Genomic DNA, 15099 nt, shown 5'->3' with positions numbered 1-15099 from the left:
TTCTGGTGGTAACAGAAAATACAATTTCACAATTTCCCTTATAACTTTAACAAATTTGATTGTATCATACTCAAAATGAATGAAAACATGTAAAACACATGGTAGATGATGCTTGCTGAATATGATAACAACTCGTTCAACGGTGTTGACATAAGAACACTGCACAGGACCCACTCTACTGAGTGGTTTGTCAGTGCAGTAACCTTTGTTCGCCACATGATGGAGGCATTTGCCTACAAATCTATAAAATCTAACATTTACAGTTTCTCATGCTGCTCTGAAAGGGAAAGATGGGGCAAAAGGTACTGCAAGAGGGGCCAAGGAAAAAAAAACAGGGAAAATGGGAAGAGCGAAAAAGTAACAGAGGGAAAAAAAAGAAAATGCACCCTAAATTCTTATACCATCAGATGTTCTATCACAAAAATAACTAGTTATTTCTAAAATTCAGCTTCAATTCTGATACCATCAGTTGTTTTTCACAAAAATAACAACTTATAGATGAAATCACACTGTTAGACCTCAGACACGCCCTGAACATGTCTGTAAAGGATGACCTCCTTACAGGAAGTACAACTCCCGAAACAGGAAGTAAAGTCTGACATTCTCCGATCCACACGAAACTTGTTATGTAAGTCAAGGTACCTTCCCTAACCACGTTTACGGACACGCCTTTCACCCAACAGGAAGACGGCCATTTTAAAAGGACACGCCTGACATTGCGCGGGGATGCAGCTGAAAATAACCTGTACCACAAGCGGTTAATGAACGGAAGATGAGGAAGAGGACTCGCGCTGCGACGTGGACGCACAGGGACTCGCGAGCCGTCAAGCTCGAACCCGTTAATTACCGCTTGCGGTACTAGTTATTATTATTCCTCCAAATGAATCGCGTTTTTGAGGCCTTTCCCATGCCCCAAAACTCACAAAATTTTGCAACCCCATCAGACCTGGTGTAAAATTACGTATATCAATGTTTCAAGGAATGTGCGTCAAAAAATGGAAGAGGGCGGGGCTAAAAACTGACGCAAAAAACTTCTATTAGGTCATCTGCTCTCTGGTTTACCGTACATGAACGAAACTTGGCACACATGTTCATGAGGTGGGGACGGTCAAAAAAGTCGATGACAACTTCCCTGTGAATCCTACAGGAAGGCCGCCATCTTGGATTGCACTCCAAAACAGGCGATTTTGGCCATTTCGCACCATCGGTATTTGAACGAACTTGTCCTAGAGCTTACATGGGATCACGTTCAAACTTGGTGAGGTCACTGTGGACAAGTTGGGGATCTAACGATGCTTATGGTTAGTTGAAATGGCGCATGGCGTACGAGAAAAGGGCCGGCAAAGTTGGCGAAAATTTGTAATTTCTCGCTACACGCAACGAAACTCTTATAACTTTGTGATGGAAGGTCCGATCGTAACCAAACTTGTGGCGATCGATAATGGGCCCTTGCTGAAGATGCCTATGCAAAAACTGTTAAGTTTGTAAACATCGCCTCCTGGTGGTGGCAGAAAATCTAAAAAAAAAAGTTACTTTTACAATTTAGGGAATAACTTTTACAGAAATGATTGTATCAAACTCAAAATTGGTTAAAAGATTCTAAACACATGGTAGACTATGCGTGCTCAATATGATGGCGTATCGTTACATGATGTTGCCATGGTAATGATGCAAAGTCGGATTTTTGCGACAAAAAAACAAACTGCTACCACTTTGCGAATCCTTGTCAAATCTGAACCAAACTTGCCATGATTGATGATAGTCCGGCCCTGAAGACACCTATATGAAAATATTCACTTTCAAAAACAGCACCCCCTGGTGACGGAGACAATATGCCCTCTGGTATTTGAAGGAATTAATCCTAGAGTTCTTGTGCGATCACCTTTAAACTTGGTCAGGTCACTGTGAACCAGTTGAGGAACTTAAGTTATCAAAAGTTTTTTAAAATGTCTCATGGTGTACGAGATAGGGGGCGCCAAAGTGGGTGTAAATTCCTATTTTTCACAACAAAAAGCGAAACTCTTATAACTTTGCGATGGAAGATCCAATCCCAACCAAACTTCCTATGATTGATATTGGGTAGTTGCTGAAGGCGACTATATTGCCGAAAACAATAAATTTTGAAAACAGCGCCTCCTGGTGGTGGTAGAAAATACAAAAAAAAAAAAACTGTCACAACTTTGCCAATCCTGGGCTAATCTGAGCCAAACTTGCTAGGATTGTTGATAGTCTGGCCCTGAACAAACCTATGTGAAAATATTTCAAGTCAAAATCAGCGCCCCCTGGTGAAAGTGGCCGGGCCAAAAACCTGCTCCACCCCCTAAAACTTGTGGTTCTGAGGAGCACGTTTAATGTACATGCACGAAACTTGGTACACGTGTTCCTTAGGTCGGGCCGGTCAAAAAAGTCAGCGTAGCCTATGCTCTAAAACGAACAGGAAAGCCACCATCTTGGATTGAAAGTAAATGCTTTGCTGATTTTGGCCATTTCAAACCAATGATATTTGAACAGATTTGTCCTAGATCTTTCATGGGATCACCTTCAAACTTGGTGAGGTCACTTTGGACAAGTTGAGGATCCAAAGGTATCAAAATCTTTTCAATAGGTATTATGGCGTAAGAGTAAGGGGGCGGCAAAGTTGGTGAAAATTTTAATGTTTCGCCACAGGCAACAAAACTCTTATAACTTTGCGATAGAAGGTCACATCCCAACCAAATTACCTAGGGTTGATGTTGGACCATTGCTGAAGAAGTCTGTGAAAAAAACGTAAATTTTGAGCACAGTGCCTCCTTGTGGTAACAAAATATACAAAAAAAAACAATTTCGGTTATAACTTTTACAGAGTTAATCGTATCAAACTCAAAAATTGGGAAAACATTTAAAACACATGTTAGATGATGCGTGCTTAATATGATAACAAATCGTTCAACGGTGTTGCCACAGCAACACTGCAAAGTCAGATATTTGTGACAAAAAACAAACTGCTACAACTTTACGAATCCGAGTCCGATCTGAACCAAACTTGCTTGGATTGATGATAGTCCGGCCCTGAAGACGCCTATATGAAAATATTCACTTTCAAAAACAGCGCACCCTGGTGACAGCAGACACTATGACACCTGATATTTGAATGAACTAATCCTAGAGTTTTTTTGCGATCATCTTGAAAGAAGTTGGTGGTCACTGTGAACTTTCTCAGCAAAAGGCGAAACTCTCTTACAACCCGTAAAACTTGTCCTCCTGAGGGAGCCGCGTTTAATGTACACTAAACTTGGTACTCACTGGCATAGGTCAGGGCGGTCAAAAATTCAAAGCAGCCTATGCTCTAAAACAGCGGGAAAGCCACCATCTTGGATTGAAAGTACATTTTTTGCAGATTTTGGCCATTTCGCACCAATGGTATGTGAACGCACTTGTCATAGAGCTTTCATGGGATCACCTTGAAATTTTGTGAGGTTACTGTGAACAAGTTGAGGATCCAAAGGTATCAAAATCTTTTCATTAAGTATCACGGCGAACAAGAAGAAGGTCAGGAAAGTTGGCGAAAATCCCGATTCCTCGCAACACACAACAATCTCTTATAACTTTGCCATGGAAGGTCAGATATTAACCAAACAAGTGACAATCGATGATGGGCCCTTGCTAAAGATGTCTATGCAAAAACTGTAAATTTTGAAAACATCGCCTCCTGGTGGTGGCAAACACTAGGAAGTCTGGTATTTCGCAACACACAACAAACTCTTATAACTTTGCAATTGAAGGTCAGATCTTAACCAAACTTGTGATGATCGATGATGGGCTTTTGCTGAAGATGCCTATGCAAAAACTGTAAATTTTGGAAACAGCGCCACCTGGTGGTAACAGAAAGTACAAGTTCACAATTTCCCTTATAACTTTAACAAATTTCCTTGTATCAAACTCAAAATTTGGGAAAACATTCAAAACACATGGTAGATGATGCGTGCCTAATATGATAACAAATTAATCAACAGTGTTGCCATGACAACACTGCAAAGTCAGATATTTGCGACAAAAAACAAACTGCTACCACTTTGCGAATACTATTCCAATCTGAACCAAACTTGCTAGGATTGATGATATTCAATCCCTGAAGATGCCTATGTGAAAATATTCACTTTCAAAAACAGTGCCCCCTGTTGACGGCAGACAATATGACGTCTGGTATTTCGCTACAACAACAAACTCTTATAACTTTGCGATGGAAGGTCAGATCTTAACCAAACTTGTGACGATCGATGATGGGATATTGCTGAAGATGCTTATGCAAAAACTGTACATTTTGAAAACAGCGCCTTCTGGTGGTAACAGAAAATACAATTTCACAATTTCCCTTATAACTTTAACAAATGTCATTGTATCATACTCCAAATGAATGAAAACATGTAAAACACATGGTAGATGATGCTTGCTGAATATGATAACAAATCGTTCAACGGTTTTGCCTGGCAAAAATGCAAAGGATTCCCTCAACTGAGTGTTTTGTTCATGCAGTAACCATTGTTCGCCACATGATGGAGGCATTTGCCTACAAATCTATCAAATCTAACATTTACAGTTTCTCATGCTGCTCTAATTGGGATTGTTGTATCCACTTGAAACTTGATACATGAGACCTCAGACCCGTCCGGAACATGTCTGTAAAGCAGTAATGCCAAAGTCAAATACACGGGGGGCCAAAATAAAAAAAATGGTACAGGTGGAGGGTTAAATATTTATTAAAACTTGCAATTACTGCACATATTGAACCAATACCAATACAAAAGCCTATATTGCTCTCAATCATTAAATTAATTTAAATTAAATTAAATTAAATTAAATTAAGCAAAATATAAATAAAATCAGTTGCAATATTTTCTTAAGGCTCTTTCAGTAACAAATTGAAAACATTTTTCCTTCTTCTTTTTAACAGGTAAACAGCAAAATGTTATTTTCCTTCAAAGCTCAATGGCAAGATAAATGCAAAAATGAAACAGCATGTTACAAAACAAATCAGTGTGCTGCTCTGATCCTCACCAATGTTTGTCTTTTATAATAAAATTAGAAGTTAATGCAAACTTGAAAAGTGCAAAACAGTTGCAAGTTTCATAGTGCCTTCTTAAGTTATATTCTTTCATAACGACACACTGTCTCCACACACAAGACACACAGGCTTTCCTTTTACTTCGGTGAACATTATTCTGCCTCCCACCTGTCTTGAAAACCCTGTTTTCACCGTCTACTTTTCTATTTGTCTATTTGGGGGAGAGGGAGATGAAAAATGACAGCAATGTTTAGTCCTCCACTGTGACTGTGATGCTGTTCATGAATGATGACACGGGATCGCACTCGCAGTGCATCTTGGGATTTGTAGTATTATGGTGCTGAGGGCACATAATAGTGCAAGCCGGTTTTAATAGTAATTAAAAATCATCCCGCGGGCAGACATAACTCATTCACGGGCCTTGATTCTGACATATGTGCTGTAAAGGATAACCTCCCTACAGGAAGTAGAACTCCCGAAACAGGAAGTCAAGTCTAACATTTTCCAATCTTCACAAAACTTGATATGTGAGTCAAAGGAACGTCCCTGAACACGTTTACGGACACACCTTTCACCAAACAGGAAGTCGGCCATTTTAAACAGGAAGTGCCATCTAACTTAGCACATGGACGCTGAAAATAGTCTAAGCTGAAAATTACTACTGCCGCAAGCGGTGAATGAACGGAAGATGAGCTAGACGTCTCGCACGGCGAGGTGGGCGCAGGGAGACCCGCGAGCCGTCAAGCTCGAACCCGTTGATTACCGCTTGCGGTACTAGTTATTATTATTATTATTAAAATAGAACTAAGTCTATTTATACACAGAAGAAGAAGAAGAAGAGAAGAAGAAGAGAAGTGACTCAGGAGCCACATGTGTCTCAGTGTCAGACTGTTTGTTGTGTGATGATGATGGTGATGATGATGCAACCGTCATGATAAAATGATCAGACTCAAGTCTTGAGGTCAAAGTTAAAAAGTCGCACAAGTTCATCCCCAGCAATCACAGAATTAAAAGAGAAGCTCAGAGATACACAAAATAATAACAGCAGAGACACAAAACAAAAAAGAGACACAAAAAACACAAAAAGAACACAAAGAGACACAACACAATCACAACGAGACACAACAAGACACAAAAAAGACAAAGAGACACAAAACAACCACAAAGAGACATGAAACAACCACAAAGAGACATGAAACAACCACATCGAGACACAAAGCAACCACAAAGAGACACAAAACAAAAAAGAGACACAAAAAAATCACACAAAAGACAAAGAGACACAAAAACACAAACAGAACACAAAGAGACACAACCACAACAAGACACAAAAAGACAAAGAGACACAAAACAACCACAAAGAGACACAAAAAAGACAAAGAGACACAAAACAACCAAAAAGAAACACAAATTAACAATAGCAGAGACACAAAACAATCACACAAAAGACAAAGAGACACAAAAAACAAAAAAAGAACACAAAGAGACACAACCACAGCGAGACACAAAACAATCACAAAAGACAAAGAGACACAAAAACAAAAAAGAACACAAAGAGACACAACACAACCACAACGAGACACAAAAGACAACACAAAAAGACAAAGAGAGAGACACAAAAGACAAAAGAGACACACAAAACAACCACAACGAGACACAAACAACCACACAAGAGACACAAATGTAATGTAATGTAATGTAATGTAACAAAGCAACCACAAAAAGACACAAACCAACCACAGACACAAACAACCACAGAGACACAAACCACCACAAAGAGACACAAACCACCACAAAGAGACACAAACAACCACAAAGAGACACAAAGAGACACAAACCACACAAACCACCACAAAGAGAGACACACAAACAACCACAAAGAGACACAAAACCACCACAAAGAGACACAAAACCACCACAAAGACACTCCACAATAGTAAAAACCTAACTTGTGTCCAGTGGTGCACAAACATGGACGGTGAAGACAGAGACATTAGAGCAGCTCAGTGATCAGGAAACAAACACACGGCGTCTCTGTCACTGCACTCTTCACGTGCTCTATGTTTTCATCATGTTTTTATTCTGCTCTACTCTTTCTGCCACAAATGTCCATCAATGTCCTCAGTGTGCGTCTTACGATGGACTGTGTCCAACCTGATATCATCAACATTTCAAATGAATAATCACATTTCTGTTCTGTTTAAATTTTATATTAAAAGAACTCTCATCTTATTTATAATCACACTTTCTTTCTATGGTTCACCTGCTGGGTTATATACTGCATTATTTGTGAGTACATATACACATACATGTACATGTACAGTATAAATACACAAGACGGGTAGAAGACGAGAAGAGATCAATGTGAACTATGGTTTCACTTTTATGAAGTTATATAAAGATGTGATTACAACCGTCTTCATAAATAAACATGCAGTTTTAGAGACTACACACACACACATACTGTATATATTTATGTGTTATACGTTGTATATTATACATCATAACATATGTTGTATGTTAGGAACAGGTTGTACATATAATAAATATATGTTGTTATATGTTACATGAATGTAATGTGTTCTGCCTATTTAAACATAATAGGATATGCACATATGTGTGTGTGTGTATATATATATATATATGCATATAATAAACTGTATATAGGCCTATGTATACATACACACACGTATATATATATATACATATATGTATGTGTGTGTATATATATATATATATACATATACATATGTTGTTTCTTCCACTGACAGCTTGTGGTCAGGTTTCTGCACCTGCTGATGACGTCACACGTTCACCTTGTCGTTCATGGAAGTTTATCGATGAGTTGCGGATGTTCTTACCTTCTTGGCTTTATTGATCAGTGATCGGATCAGGTCTTTGACATTATGAGACTTGTCCCTCTGGAAGTAAATCTGGGTCTCGGACGGTCCGTATCGGTTCGGGTTCTCCGGCCAGCCGAGCTCCAGCATCGGCGGCTCCTCGTCGGACATCATGGGGAAATAAGTCCCGGAGGTGAGCTCGGACACGGCGTCTCCGTCGCCGAAGTCCCGCTCACCCACGGCTCCCGTCCCGTTGCTGTCGGACCCCCCGCAGCTCTTGGCGGAGTACTGGCAGATGTAGCGAATCTCCGGCGGGGACAGGAAGTTGACCTCCCGCTCCTCGGCCAGAACCCTCCGGTACTCCTTCTCTCCGTGCTCCAGCAGCGCGTCCGTGGCCAAACGCGCCGCCTCGTTGTGGCTCAGCTCCAGCGTGGATCCCTGTCGCCACGGGTTCTTCACCTCCTCCAGCCGCGAAGCGAGCTTCCCCAGCGGCTTCCTGCCGTTGGAGCTCGGCCGAAGGCCCTCCGAGCTGATCATGGTGCCCGAGGTGTCCGGGATTAGATCGTCTCTGTTAGGATAAAATCCTCTAGAGAGTCCCGGTTCCGGTCCCGCAGACTTTTAAAAACTGCTCTGATGTCGAACAACCATTTTAGACAAGAAAAAAACAAACAAAAAAAAAACAAACAGAAGAAGAAGAAAGAAAGAAAAAAAGAGTAAAAGAAGATCAATAATTCACCGACAACTGACTGCACTTACTCACACACACACATAGAGACAGATCCGGGTTCAGATAATCCGGATCACAGCTGAAATGGTCCTCGCTTCTCTAATTCCTGTCATGTCAGACAGAACCTGCTGCTCCTGTGTGTGTGTGTGTTCCGCTCACCTGTTGCTACCTGCACTGTCATTGGTCACCGGCATGCACAGGCCCCGCCCCCTCCTTCTGCCAGCCCCTCTTTCCTCCTCTCCGTTGTCAAGTCCATAGATCACCACACGGAGTTTCCGGTAAAGTGACATGTCAAAATAAAATACCTCAACGACCGAAAGTTGATTTTTTTTTTAATTTAATGTGAATAAAAATTATATTATATTATTTGTATTAAGAAATACTTAAAATCTCTATCGTTGGACTATTTAAAAGTTTTTTTCATTCATTCCTTTTTAGAGTTAAAAAAATAAATTAATGAAAATAAATTTAGACACATTTAAAAAAAACATAAAACACACTAAAAGACAAATACAAAACACATTAAAATACTAATTTAAATATATCATCACTATTAGGAATTCATAAATCAACAAGGACTCAAAGTGATCGTCAGCCCGCTCCATTTGTCATGAACCGAGTGCTTTTATTTTGAAGGCTCCGTTTCTTTTTTACTTTGAACAAGAACGAAACATCAGCACATTGACACCAAACTAATATAAGACACAAAAACAGACATGGAACAACAACAAAACCACAAAACAAAGACATAAAACAACAATAATACAGCAATAAAAATATGAAACAACACAACAAATGAATGAATATGTAAATGTGAAAAACTTTATGTATATATATATATATATATATATATATATACATATATATGTATATAAATATATGTGTGTGTATATATGTGTATATAGATTAGGCCCAATCATTTTTTTCTGCTGATCTATAAATCATGTGTAACCATGAATAACATGTTTATTGCTGAGACTTTGTCACAGCGCTCTCTGCAGTTGAAAAAAAAGCACTTTATTACTTTGTCGTAAACATCCGCAAGTGTGAAGTGACTTCATGTTGACTCTGCTGGGTGAGGTGTCGCCGCTCACTCACGCTCTGTAAACACGACTCCGCCGTGTGCCGTCGCTCGCCGCCATGTTTGTCCGTATGCCAGGAAGTGGGAGGAGCCAAGCCACTGGCCGAGCAGGTTCCAGAACCATTATCTGCAGTTTGATAAGACAAACATTGAGCTGAGGCTCCGCCCCCCACCAGTTTAAATGTAGGCCATGGACTCTGAGCATTTGTATTAATAGTGTTTAAACAAAGCAAGTTCAACCTCCCACTGTTTCCTGAGCTCTCTCACCTGTTTGATTCATTAGCAGGCTTTTATCTACGGAAGAGGATGCGGGTCACATTTCAAAATGAATTATTGAAAGAAAAACAAAAAAAACCCCAGCAATTCTGACTTTAATCTCGATTTCCAATTTTCTGACTAATCTGAGAACTCTGACTTTAATCTCGGAATTCTGATTTTCTGACAACTTTAATCTCAGAATTCCGATTTAATCACAGAATTATGATTTAATGACTTTAAACTCAAAATTCTGATTTTAATCTCAGAATTCTGACTTTCTGACTTTAATCTCAGAATTCCAGTTCTCTGATTTTAATCTCAGAATTCCAACTTTCTGACTTCAATCCGACAATTCTGAATTTAATCTCAGAATTCCGACTTTCTGACTTTAATCTCAGAATTCCGACTTTCTGACTTTAATCTCATAATTCTAAATTTAATCTCATAATTATGACCTTTTTCCTCATAATTCCAACTTTTGGTAGCCTGAGACCCCCACTGTTTCCCTGACTCTGAGTTCATGTCTTGGAAGGCTCCTATTGGACGTCACCAGCTGTCAATCACAGAAAAAAATGGAGAAAAAAAATCTACCCTACGAAATTTTAAATGACAAAACTACAAAATGTCATGTATGTAAACAAAACGTACCAAAGAGCAGCAGTGAGGGACTCGTCATCGTGACAGCTGACGTCACAGTGAACAAACTTCCGGAGTTACAACACAGATACTGAGCGTTCGCCTGAAACCAGTGAGTCACAACTGTAGTTTTTGTAGTTTGAACTTTTGGTGAGTTAAAAACTCCTGATACTGTGAAGGAGGTGAAAATAGAAAAGCAAGTGTGGGCAGGTTCATGCTGAAGCAGCAGCAGCAGCAGCAGCAGAAGTGGCAGCAGCAGCAGCAGCAGCAGAAGTAGCAGCAGCAGAAGCAGAAGTGGCAGCAGCAGCAGCGGTGGCGGCGGCGGCAGCAGCTGGTTTTCAACTTCACATCCAGAAAAGAAACCTGTGAATCTCAGATCACGAATTGTTGACGCAGCACTTTTCCTAAACAAAGTGTGTACTTTTACTCATCGTGTTCTTTTACTCCAGTAAATGTCACTTGGTAATTTTATAAAATAGTGACTTCACCTTCTCCCAAAGTCGTTTTCTGGTCACATACTTGTACTTTTATTCCAAAATTATCTCTTTAAGGTACTTTTATATACGAGACTGGAAATATTCTAAGCAAACACAAATGTCCTTATTTTGTCATGCTGAGATTTAAATGAACAAAATGAAATCATCAGTGGATGTTGAGGTATTTGAGGACGTGTTTAAAAATAGAAACCATGTTCAGACGTGTGTCTCTTACGCTGGACTCTACCAGCTGACAGCTTTGTTTTCAAAGGCCCCGGGCAAATAAAAAACCACAGTCGAGCTTGATTTATGCTGCTTTTCATTACAGTGGCAGATGAAACTGAGGTCACCCTGAGGTCAGCCCACACAGATCTCGGGGTTTGATCTTGTCCAGAGTAAAATCCTAGCCGTGATAAAAGAAAATCAATGTGTCCACTTTTCGACTGTTCGATAAATCACTTTTCTGTATGATTTCAAGATTTCTTTGGTGAAAATCGCTGAATTTATGCGCTTCCTGTTCAAATACACAGGAGAGCGGTGAGGTGAGGCAGCGCTGAGCTCTGTGACTGACGCAGGCTCGAGCCCATTGCAACATACATGTCTGATTACACATGTACTGCACATGCTGACGTTCCACTGTCTCATACATTTAATGAATGTGTGTGGGACCTGTTTATTCTTCCTGATCGGCCATAAATGCACAGGGTGAGGCCGAAAGTACCGTGCCGCACTGATAGGGGGCGGTGCTGAGTGTGTGTGGCACAGCTTCGGCAGTTTGAACAGGAAATGCGTAGAAGGATAGGAAGGAGAAGGATTTTCAATTTTGATAAAAAAAAGAAAAAGAAAAAAGAGATAACAAAACATTTAAATATTAAAAAATCGAATTTGACCTTTTTGTTTTACTTGCTATCGTATTGTTGAACAGATTAAAGCATCATTAAAAACTTAACTATTTTGGGTTCATAGATTTGCCTCTGCAGGCATGAACCTCACCCGCGTCACTGGTGTCATCATGTTGTCATGTGACCCGACAGGTTCATGCACGCGTCAGCTCGACGGTGAACAGAACAGAGCGTCCAGAACTAAACTGACAAATGATTTCTGGGAAATCTACGATGACTGAGGTGAAGCTGGAGAAGACACAAGAACCGCGTCCACGCTGACGCCGGCTGAACGCGCAACACAATCAAAACAGCACCAAAGAATAACGTTACACTCACTCATTCACTCACTCAGACAGACAGACAGAAACTCACTCACTCATTCATCCACATTTATACACTCACTCGCTCACATTTAGACACTCACTCACTCACTTACTCACTCACACACACAGATTTACTCACTTACACAGACACTCAAAGTAAAACTCTACATTCGTGTTTGTCCACACTAAAACACAAACCTGCAGTTTTCAAAATAAAACATCAATTGTATGGAGGCGTGTCTTGGAATTACATGTGGGGGGTGGCAGCTCTCACCTGGGGGCCGTCCTCAGGGTTTGTTTGTTTGTTTGTTTGTTTACGACACTCATCATTGACAAGGTTTTGACCTTTTGTACACATCCAAAGAACGTTCCGGAAAACCTGAATAGTGTCTTCAATTCTGACCTGAAAATAGTTTGCTCGTAGAATCCTGACCAAAAACTAAACAAAGAAATGTTGTTTACATTAAGGGTTCTCAAAGTGGGGGTCACAGAACACCAGTGGGTTCACAAAGGAATGTTCAGACGTGGATTCTTTCATGACTGAGCGGCTCTTCAAGTACAAGAAAATGACTTTGGTGGAAGTGAAAGTCCCTTTTTTATAATATGACTTTATAATAAGTCACCGTCCCTTCCTACCTGTGTCCAGTGTTGATGCAAAGCCGAAAGCTAGCGGCCGCAAACGCTAGCTTTATACACGATCAATAAGAAGTGAGAGTAAACACAGGAAGGTGTGAGTGTGAGTGTGAGTTGTGTCGCATGCACAGTAGAGTAACATCTTCTTTTGCAAACTGACAGATCAGGTTAAACCTGCCACCACTGACCCCCACCCCTGAACACACACACACACACACACACGCACACACACACACAGGTGTCATCGTGAGTTTGTTACACAAGTCGAGCAACTGTGATACAAACACACACAGAGTTCAGTAGCAGCTGCGTCTTTAATGACAAAGGAAACGTAGTCAGATTTTTTTTTTTAAGTTTCCGTTGGAAAAATAAAGGGGAAACATTTGTGAAGCATCATGAAAGTGATGAGAACTCACATCATGTGACCCTTCAGGTGAAAACAGGAAGTGTTTGGTTTGTTAGCGACAGAAAATTCTTTGTCAATGAAAAGTCGCAGCAACAAGTTAAAATTCTACGTTTGTGTTTGTCCACACTGAAACACAAACCTGCAGTTTTCAAAGTAAAACTCTACATTTGTTTGTCCACACTAAAACACAAACCTGCAGTTTTCAAAATAAAACTCTACGTTTGTGTTTGTCCACACTACATACACCTCTGTAGATTTCAGAATAAAAGTCTATGTTTGAGTTTGTCCACACTAAAACACAAACCTGCAGTTTTCAAAGTAGAACTCTACATTTGTGTTTGTTAACACTAAACCTGCAGTTTTCAAAGTAAAACTCTACGTTTGTGTTTGTCCACACTAATATACAACTCTGTAGATTTCAGAATAAAATCTATATTTGGGTTTGTCCACATTAAAAAACAAACCTGCAGTTTTCAAAAATAAAAGTCTCAATTCCTGTTCATCCAAACTTTACATGGACAGAAACCTGGGTGTTGTGTGGAACAGGATATGAATAACCGGCTTTTCCACTTAAACCCTGACCTCACTCATGTCTCAGCTGAGGACACATGTCCTCTAACCATAAACTCGGGACAGCGGAGACATGTGTCTCTGCTAGTTTTACTGATATTATTCTTTTTTCTTTAAATGGAGGGATCTTTTGTGAGGTTTATTTAAATTTCAACCTTTCATGTCAGTCCGTCCTTTGATGGACGAGGACAAAGCGTCTCTTGACAACAGTCCAGTCTCACATTCTGTGGTTTGAGCTGCAAACATTAGCGCCATCTCTGAATCAATGCATGTCTGTGTCAGAGAGGTGGGCAGAGACTGAGGTGGGCGGAGACTAACGCACCACAAATGACACTCAGGCCCTTTCTCAATACTCAAGGAAGCAAGTACGTACTTGCTAACTTGGGAAGTATATACTTGAGAAGTACGCTGGGAGTATATACTTGCCAAGTACAGGAGTACACAAGTATGTGGCCGTGTGTCAATACTCAAGTATGCAAGTTTGTATGTATTGTTCTGCTGTTTGAATTGTGGCTGGCGCCAAGTGCTGCAGCCTCATTACGGCCACCTACGGTGTTGATAAATGAACATATGAAATACCTTTAATGCATATATATATTGTTATTATTTTCACATTTTAAATATTTAACTTCATTTATTAATTTATTTCTATTAAAATATACAATACAAATAATACAATGTGGAAAATAGATATAACAGCATTGTAGAGTAGTATGTATATATGTATACATATATACTTCTCTATAAATATATAATGTGTACAAATATACTACTCTACATATCTAATATTTACATATTATATTTAAATACAGATACAATGACCATGCGACTTCGCTGCCAAACTATAAATACGTCATATCTTCATACACAAACCACATGTTTAAATTTTAAATGACTAATTTCTTGCCTCAAATGATGTTAAAACTTTGTTCCGGACACAGAAAAATATTTATTTCAGATTTATATTTCTATTATCTGCTGCTATGCTCCACCAAAATGTATTCTGGGATACATGGCCATCCCAAGTACGCTTAAGTCACCTCCGATGCATACTTGGTAAAAATGGGCGGAGCGAGGGGTTCGAGAACACTTCCGGGTTCGAGAACCGTCCTCGCTGGTCGCTTACTTGAGAATTGGAACAGAACTGGGACTGAGGCTGATGACGTTTTCACAAGTACGGGAGTACGCACAAGTACGCACAAGTACACACAAGTACACACAAGT

The 15099-nt window shown here is 39.9% G+C and overlaps 1 protein-coding gene across 2 annotated transcripts; it reads right to left on the bottom strand.

Annotated features, from left to right (window-relative positions):
- Window positions 1–7792: 7792 nt before the first annotated feature.
- On the bottom strand, window positions 7793–8785 carry LOC122761791 (protein FAM83C-like). 2 transcript variants are annotated; one of them, XM_044017021.1, is made up of 2 exons: window positions 8768–8785; window positions 7793–8511 (listed from the first exon to the last, which is right to left on the bottom strand). In XM_044017021.1, the coding sequence occupies exon 2, from the start codon at window positions 8416–8418 to the stop codon at window positions 7876–7878; it is 543 nt and encodes a 180-aa protein (XP_043872956.1). In that variant the 5' UTR covers window positions 8419–8511; window positions 8768–8785; the 3' UTR covers window positions 7793–7875. The 2 variants fall into 2 exon arrangements, with proteins under 2 accessions (XP_043872956.1, XP_043872955.1); XM_044017020.1 differs by lacking the exon at window positions 8768–8785 and adding an exon at window positions 8650–8750.
- Window positions 8786–15099: the final 6314 nt, after the last annotated feature.

This window comes from Solea senegalensis, unplaced genomic scaffold (assembly GCF_019176455.1).
Source record: "Solea senegalensis isolate Sse05_10M unplaced genomic scaffold, IFAPA_SoseM_1 scf7180000014992, whole genome shotgun sequence".
Classification (NCBI taxonomy): Eukaryota; Metazoa; Chordata; class Actinopteri; order Pleuronectiformes; family Soleidae; genus Solea; species Solea senegalensis.
The sequence above is the reverse complement of the archived record's forward strand: the minus strand, read 5'-3'. Positions and strand labels throughout refer to the sequence as shown.

Bases quoted from the DNA above. Each gene is read 5' to 3' on its own strand.
- LOC122761791 (XM_044017021.1), bottom strand. From the start codon at position 8,418: ATGATCAGCTCGGAGGGCCTTCGGCCGAGCTCCAACGGCAGGAAGCCG.